The sequence below is a fragment of the Sturnira hondurensis genome, unplaced genomic scaffold, assembly GCF_014824575.4.
Source record: "Sturnira hondurensis isolate 20B ecotype Veracruz unplaced genomic scaffold, ASM1482457v3 Scaffold0015509, whole genome shotgun sequence".
Classification (NCBI taxonomy): Eukaryota; Metazoa; Chordata; class Mammalia; order Chiroptera; family Phyllostomidae; genus Sturnira; species Sturnira hondurensis.
In genome coordinates, this window is record NW_028088140.1 from 9,049,954 (window position 1) to 9,058,429 (window position 8,476).

General features: G+C 50.6%; 1 protein-coding gene across 1 annotated transcript; it reads right to left on the bottom strand.

Moving 5' to 3' along the window:
- Positions 1-201: 201 nt before the first annotated feature.
- On the bottom strand, positions 202-5,063 carry LOC118999955 (uncharacterized). The gene is made up of 2 exons (XM_037064711.1): positions 4,658-5,063; positions 202-4,048 (listed from the first exon to the last, which is right to left on the bottom strand). Exons 1-2 carry the CDS (start codon positions 5,043-5,045, stop codon positions 1,503-1,505), a joined length of 2,934 nt encoding a protein of 977 aa, XP_036920606.1. The 5' UTR covers positions 5,046-5,063; the 3' UTR covers positions 202-1,502.
- Positions 5,064-8,476: the final 3,413 nt, after the last annotated feature.

Here is an 8,476-nt window from a genome sequence, read left to right on the forward strand (position 1 = left end):
AGAGCGCAGCAAGCAAGCAGTATCCAGAAGCAGATGTGGCTGTTAGCAATTGATGCAATTGAACACAGCTTTTTCTTTTGATTGGCGGGGTTATTTGTTGGCGGGCAGATTCTGGCGGTCTGCCTTGCTCCACATATTTACCTTATTTGGCTATTTACTTGGCTAACCACTCACCCTATCTTCCTGGAACATTCTGGGGGCGGGGAGTACAGCCTTAAGCAATAACATCCTGCTTTACACCTTGTTGCATTTTCCATTTTGTCGTAACCTTACATTCCCCCCTTCTCAAGGTTATTAGTCAAACCATTGACTGTTCTTCTTGGGGTAGTATTGTATAAGGTTGGGACAGGACCATAAGTTTGACCCCGTCTATCCTATCTTTGATAAATGCAAGGAGTCTTTTGAGAATGACTGGCCCTAGGGTCAGGGTCAGCAGGAGGAGTAAGAGGGGACCTACTAAGGCCGACACTAAGGTGGTAAGCCAAGGTGAAGTTCTAAACAGTGAAGCAAACCAATTGGGGCTGTCTGGTTCACTTTCTCTTTCTCTAAGTCTTTTGGTGAGTGTTTTTATGCTTTCCCTTATGACGCCAGAGTGGTTTGCATAAAAACAGCATTCTTCCCCTAGGGCGGCGCATAAACCCCCTTGTTTGAGGAATAATAAATCTAGGCCTCGTCTATTTTGCAAAGCTACTTCTGCCAAGGAATCAACTTGTCTTTCTAAGTACACTACTTGGTCTTGGAGTAAGGATATGTCCCTAGAAAAAGTCTGAGATAGGAGTTTTCCTTGGGTGCAAATGAACCATACTCCTTCAGGTGCTTGGGGAAACCTAGGTTCTTTGGTTTTGTTAATATTTACAGGCACTTGGTCAAGGCAGTAACTGCTGTAGTCTGAAGAAGTTAGGTTATAGCCCTCCAGGAGGTAACAGGTTCCGTTCCCGTGAAACTCGGCAAGGGTGAGTGACCCGTCTGCCTCGCAATTTTCCATGGTTGACACGGGGACGGAATCCAAAATTAGTCCTGAGGTATTGGCTCCTATTCCTACGTAAAATGGGGGTCTTGGGCTTAAGCATAACCAACATGACTCGGTAATCTCGGGTTGAGTATCATTGAAGAAAGGGAAAATCTTATCTAGCAAGTCTAAAGCTGATTCCCCTCGGTTGTGGGTCCCCTCTGGAGGATGGTGGGGAGTCAAAACTGAGATCCCTTCGGAATGTGGGGTAGTAGATAGGGAGCTATTTTCAAGGGAATTTCCTCCAGGCTGGATAACGGATGGAGGACCATGGGGAGGTCTGGCTGCCGGACCTACAGTGGGTTTATCGAGTGCAGCCTGCCATCATCACAGAGTCTGTCACCAAAAAACTGGGAAAAATCAGTCCTCAGGGAGACAGGTGTTCTCCAAGTATAGTTGGTGGCAATCACAGTGCCATCAGCTGTTCTAATTATTACCCATTCTTGGAGCTCTTGCCCGGAGCACTGCATGACCCCTAGGAGGAGTAAGAGTCCTACTTTTTGGAGAACTTCAGCTGAAGTGGTCGTCCGGGGGTTTGCTGAACGCACCATGCTCCGTCGTCGTCCTTGGGTGGTAGGGCTGGTTTGATGTGGGCAAGGTGAATCCAGTAGGGTTTTTCAGCAACTCGGACGGCTGAGGGGGTGCTGAGCAGTACCTGAAAGGGTCCTATCCAGCGAGGTTCCAAGTTCCCTCGCCGGTGATTTAGGATCCACACCCACTGTCCAGGCTCTGGCGACTCTACCCCTTGTCCTTCTGAGTGAGACGTCTGTTGCAGCGCCCTCACCTCACGGCGGATGTTTTGTAGAGCCTGTAAGGGCTTGAGGAAATTGGAATTAGCCAGCTCTATTTCCTCTGTGGTGAGTTTGGGAACTAGGGGTATGGGTTGTCCAAACATAATTTCATATGGCGCCCATGTTTTAATGTATGGGGTGCACCTTACTCTGAAGAGGGCGAAAGGGAGTAGCTCAACCCAGTTTTCGCCGGTCTCCTCTTTTAATTTAATTAAAGTTTCTTTTAGGGTTCTATTCATCCTCTCTACCTGTCCTGAACTTTGGGGTCTATATATGCAATGGAGTTTCCAATTAATCCCTAGCCTGGTGGCAAGTTCTTGTGAAACCTTGGACACAAAAGCAGGTCCATTATCTGATCCTATGGCTAGGGGTATTCCATACCGCGGGATAATTTCCCTTAGCAATACTTTGCAAACTGTAGACGCAGTCTCACCTCTGGTGGGAAAGGCCTCTACCCACCCAGAGTAGGTGTCCACTAATACTAAGAGGTATCTATATCTGGATGTGCTTTTGGTCATCTCGGTAAAATCTACTTCCCATAGTTCTCCAGGGAATTTCCCTCTATATCTAATGAGTGGAGGCAATTTCTTGTTTTGGGCATTAACTTTAACACAGATTTGACACCTCGCGGTTATTGAGTGAACAATGTCTCTTAGGCTTGGTCCTGTATAATATTTTCTGACTAACTTTTCTAATTTATTCTGACCTAAATGGGTACTAGTGTGAATATCTTGTATTACTTTCCCTAACACACCCTGGGGTAGGAATATCCTGGAGTCTGGCAAGATGATCCACCCAGCCTGATCTTTTCTCCCCCCTAGTCCTTTCCCGAGTTGTTCTTCTTCTGTAGTATATTTAGGATGAGGAGGAAGGCTTGGGTGGGGAAGTAGGGGCAGCACACTCTCTTTCTGGGCGGCGGCTTCCCGTGCCGCCGCATCTGCGAGGTTGTTCCCTCTGATGACAGGCGTCTCGCCCTTTTGGTGCCCTCTGCAGTGAATTATGGCTACCTTGGCGGGGAGCCAGATGGCATCAAGGAGGGCTAAAATCTCTTCCTTGTTTTTAATGTCCTTACCTCCTGCAGTCAGGAGGCCTCTCTCCTTATATATGGCTCCATGGATATGTGCTGTAGCAAAGGCATACCGGCTGTCAGTGTATATATTTACAACCTTACCTTCTGCCATTTTCAAGGCCTGAGTTAGTCCAATCAGCTCAGCCCTCTGCGCTGAAGTCCCAGCGGGCAGCGCCTTCTTCCATAATACCTCTGTCTCTGTCGTCACCGCTGCTCCCGCGTAGCGCTGTCCATCCTCAACATAGCTGCTCCCGTCTGTGTAGAGGGTGAGATCTGGCTTTTCGTAAGCCTGATCCCTCATATCTGGGCGGGAGCCTGACACAGCGTCTAATACATGTGAGCAGTCATGCATCACGGTGGAATCTGGGACGGGCAACAGGGTGGCTGGGTTCAAGGCTGTTGTTTTCAAAAATGTCACAGCTGGTGGATTCAGGAGTTGGGCTTGGTATTGGGTGAGCCTTGCATTTGACAGCCATCTGTCAGGTGGAGCTCTCAAAACTTGTTCTAAGTAATGTTCTCCAATTATTTGGATGTCCTGGCCTAGTGTTAGTTTACTGGCTTCTTTTACCAGGACGGAGGTCGCCGCCAGGGCTCTTAAACATGCTGGCCAGCCTGAGGCTACTGGATCAAGTTTCTTGGACAAGTAGGCTATGGGCCTTTTCCAGGGCCCTAATTCTTGGCTTAGTACGCCGAGGGCTACCCCCCCCCCCTTCTCAGCCACAAATAGTTGGAAAGGTTTAGTCATATCTGGTAGAGCTAGGGCTGGAGCTGTGGTTAGGGCTTCCTTTAATGCCTGGAAAGCCTGTCTTTCTTTCTCTGTCCATGTGAAGGAGTCCTCCTTTCCCCTAGTTAATTCATGGAGGGGTCGTGCCAACTCGGCGAAGCCCAATATCCAGAGCCTGCAGTATCCCACGGCTCCCAGAAATTCCCGTACTTGTCTTTTGGTTGTGGGCTCAGGAATTTGCATGACAGTCTGAATCCGCTGGCTAGATAGCATTCTCTGCCCACCTTGTAAATTATAGCCCAGATAACTTACAGTTTGTCTGGCGATTTGGGCCTTTTTGGCTGACACTCGGTACCCCATCCCCTCCAGTTCTCGCAGCAGATCCTTTGTAGCAGTCTTGCACTCCTCTGAACTCCTTGCCGCGAGGAGTAGGTCGTCCACATACTGCAGGAGCACTACAGAGGGGTGGGAGGTACGGAAAGGCTGTAAGTCTTTTCCCAAGGCCTCACTGAAAATAGTAGGAGAGTTTTTATAGCCCTGTGGCAGGCGCGTCCAAGTGAACTGCCCTATTAGTCCGTTTTCTGGATCATCCCACTCAAATGCGAAAATCTCCTGGCTCTTAGGCGCCAGCGGGATGCAAAAGAAGGCATCCTTTAAGTCTAGTACCGAGTAATAAATGTGGGTAGGGGGCAACGAGCTTAATAAGGTGTAGGGGTTGGGCACTATGGGATGTATTGTCTCTACTCGGGTGTTTACTTCCCGCAGGTCTTGCACTGGTCGATAGTCCTGGGTCCCAGGCTTCTGGACTGGGAGCAGTGGTGTGTTCCAAGCTGATCGGCACTCCCGCAGGATGCCAGCCTCTAGGAGACGTTTTAGGTGCCGGGCTATTCCCTGTCTCGCTCGTGCGGGCACAGGGTATTGCCGCACCCTTATCGGGCTGGCCGTGCTTTTCAGCTGGACTACCACTGGGGGCTGGTGTACCGCCAGTCCGGGCGGGTTGGACTCCGCCCAAACCCCGGGGATCTCGGAGAGCATGTCCTGCGGGATTTCTTCCCCCTCCTTACCTTCTAGGAGGGTAGCAAGCAAATACTCTTCTGATATGGGTACAGTCACCTCCAGCTGGACTTCGGTTTCTCCTTCCAGGGGACGATCCTGGTTGGGCTGGTCGTTTCCCCTGAAGGTGATAGTGGCCTGGAGCTTTTGTAACAAGTCCCTCCCGAGCAGTGGATAGGGACATTCTGGAATGACTAAAAAAGAGTGCGTTATGGTGCCCAAGCCCAAATTTGTTATTCTAGCAGTTGCCCACGGATAGGCTTCTTCTTTGCCCGTTGCTCCTACTATTTTGGTAGTAGCCTTTTGGACTCGCCCTTGTGGTTGCTTTAAGACAGAGAAAGTGGCTCCCATGTCGACTAGGAAATTTATTGGTTTTCCCTCGACATTTAGTGTGACCATGGGCTCTTGGGAGCCTACTGGGATGGAGCCCCGGCCTCGTCAGTCCAAGGTTTGGAGCAATACGGCGGGTCCCGCCTCCTGCTCCATTTTCTTTGCTTGCAATTTCGGGCATTCTCGCTTCCAGTGTCCCTTTTCTTTGCAAAACGCACATTGGTTCTTGTCTAGCGGTTGCCTCTGATTCTTATGTGTTCTTTCCCCTCTTTGCCCCTTGTGGGGAGGTTTTTGAGCAGCGATCAAAATCTTGGCGACCTCTTTTGCCCTCCCTATCTCGGGGTCGTCTCTGTTCACATATACCTTTTGGGCTATCTCTACCAGTTTGCTGATATTTTCTCCCTCAAAGCCTTCTATTTTCTGTAGTTTCTTCCTAATATCTGGAGCTGCCTGAGTCACAAAGGCGATATTTAGTAGTCGCCTATTCTCTGGGGCCCTGGGATCTAAAGGGGTGTAGACCCTATAGGCTTCCATGAGCCTTTCTAAGAATGCTGCAGGGGACTCTTCCCTACCCTGAATTATTTCACTAGCCTTACTGAAGTTTGTCGGCTTCCTGGCTGCAGCCTTCAACCCCCTTAGTAGAGCCCGGTGGTACTGGAGGAGCGCCTCCCTTCCCCCACTGGAGTTCGAGTCCCAATTGGGAGGTTGCTCAGGCAGTATATCTTGAACCTCCCTGCTTCCCGCTGCAGTTTCCCCTTCCTCCCCCATGACTGCCTTCGCGGCCTCCCTCATAATCCTGTCCCGTTCTTCTGAGGTAAAGAGGGTCTGTAGTATCTGCTGACAGTCATCCCAAGTGGGCTGGTGGGTTCTGAAAATGGTTTCTAATAGGGATATCAGACCCTGTGGTTTTTCCAAGAACAGAGGGTTCTGATGCTTCCAGTTATATAGGTCACTGGTGGAGAAGGGGACATAGATTAGCCGCAGCGGCGCCCGCACAGGTGCATCCGGGTGTGGTGGTACCTCTCTGAGGGGCAAAATGGCGGCGCCACCGTGAGGTTGCATCTCTACCCCCCCCCCGTACCTACTCCCTCCTCTGGTGTGGGGGGGGGACTCTGCACCTCCCCCCTCTCTGTGGTATCTGGTTTCAGGAGGGGGTAGAGTGGAGGGGCAGTAGGCGAGACTAGGAGATCTTCTGAGTCCCCTTGCAATACTGGATATAACCTAGGCTTCTCCTTCCCATCTGTTGACTGCGGTAGGCGCCCAAGTCCCCCCTCGGGGCGGTTAATCCCGCCCCGCGGCGCTGCTACACACACCGCCCGCCACCTCCTCCACCCATCAGTTTGGCACCGGCGGATGTATCCAGGATGGTCAGTGGCGATGTCTACCCAGACATCTATGTACACCATTTGGTCTGGGTGGGGGACCCGGTAGACCACTCCTCGGACGGCGAAGAGGAGTGGTAGGTCAAAGGTTCCTTCTGACGGCCATCCCACACCGAAGGTTGGCCACTCCAGCTCACTGAAAGTCCGGAGGATTTCAGGATCTGGCGGTGGTCCGCCATAAACCTGGGCTCGTCTCTGAAAATCAGAAAAATTATTTAGCAGACACTGGAGGTCAGTGTCCGGTGTGGAGCCTCCCTGTCCCATACTGGTCCCTCTGGACAACCTTGGGGACTTCGGAAATAAAAATAAGGAGGGCAGCAATTAAGGGTAGCAGGAAACACACGGACAAACAAACTCTCTGATCACACACAGGCGAACCGCGGTTCTCAGGCATACGTCTCGCAGCGCAGCGCGAAAAGGGAAACCAACTGCGACTCTGTCGCAGGAGCCTAGCTCCGATTCCCGAGAGCGTCCTCTCCTTGGGAATTCCCCGGGTGGACTACCGGCGACGTCTCGCCTACCACCTCGGGGCTCTGAAGGTCTAGACCACCGAAACCAAATGAAGATCCTCCCAAAAACTTACCGGGCCCGGTGGTTCTCTTTCGGTTCCTGGACGAAACCTCCCCGGCGGGAAGTTAAAATCTCGCTGGGGCCTCCAAATGTTGTATTTGAATGGTGAGAAACCAAATGTCCAGGCACTTAGAGCTCGTGATGTTATTTATTGGCCAAAAGCTTTACCTGCGCAGGGGCGAACTTCCCCAACTGTGACCGGAGTCACGTAGCTCCTCAGAGCTGCAATATGGAAGTCGCGCCTGGTTTACAGACTACAGGGGTTTTATAGAGCGCAGCAAGCAAGCAGTATCCAGAAGCAGATGTGGCTGTTAGCAATTGATGCAATTGAACACAGCTTTTTCTTTTGATTGGCGGGATTACTCGTCTGGCGGTCTGCCTTGCTCCACATATTTACCTTATTTGGCTATTTACTTGGCTAACCACTTACCCTATCTTCCTGGAACGTTCTGGGGGCGGGGAGTACAGCCTTAAGCAATAACATCCTGCTTTACACCTTGTTGCATTTTCCATTTTGTCGTAACCTTACACTGGCAGTGGGCAAGTGAGCAGGTCAGTCCTTCACAGCTACGTGGCTCAGGAGCAGGCAACCTAACTAAAAGGATCTCACCCTCGGAGACCCTGGCTTACACCTCTCTGGCCAGTAGTCCAGTGGTGGAGAGTCACTCCCAGACATTATGAACATCTGCAGGCCAAGGCCCAGGAGGGTAGTGGGTCTGTATGAACCAGAGGGCCTTGGCCTTCCCTCCCTCCTGGGCCAAGGCGCAGGCCTGGAGCAAAGGCTTATCAGTCCAATCACTAAATCCCAGTGGGATCACATGGGCAACCCCACAATGTCTCAGAGGTGGCTTTCCTAAGTGGAGCGACAGGCCTCAAGCCGGACCCCAGTGAAACCACATTAGTTACCCGACCTTTGCAAACCAATAGGTTCCTGCTTCACTGACAGGCATGCAGCTTCCACACTTGCTAGAGGGCATGCATGTGTATTGGGGACATCACTAAATGGAGGTACTGGGATGGAGAGCATTTCATTTAGAGATGATATCAATATAAGACATTTGGCCAGAAGAAACAATAGTGTGCACCAGCTGCTATGTCCACCTTTCTTCCTCCATGCCTATTAAACTCATCAGGCAAGAACACTGAACCAAACAGCATTGCCATGATTGTCCTTGAGTAGCCCTGAGAAGTGTTTCTACATACAAGCTGTCAGAATTCAGTAGCTGAAACACTGCAGCTTCAATAATGAAAACAACAGTGCCAGGCAATCGTGTAAAAAGCAAGATGATGGAGCCAGAATGGAAAAAACACCTGGGGACGAACACCTGATTTAGAAGCATGAGGTCCAGGAAGGCACTGTATGCAGGATAACTGTGTGTACCAGCATCTAGCACTTTGCTTGATCCTGAATGGGTGAAAATAGGCTCCATAGCACATTTAGGGGTGGTTCATTTACACAAAGGAATACTACACAGCTGTAAAAAGAAAAGAAGGAAATCTTACCTTTTGCGACAGTATGGATGGTCCTGGAGAACATTATGCTAAGTG

Excerpts from the sequence above, each read along its gene's own strand:
- LOC118999955 (XM_037064711.1), bottom strand. The coding sequence starts at position 5,045 with ATGGTCACACTAAATGTCGAGGGAAAACCAATAAATTTCCTAGTCGAC. Across the intron at positions 4,049-4,657 it reads GCTTGCTACCCTCCTAGAAG|TGCTCCTGCAGTATGTGGAC; the intron begins GTAAGGAGGGGG and ends ACCCCTCTGTAG.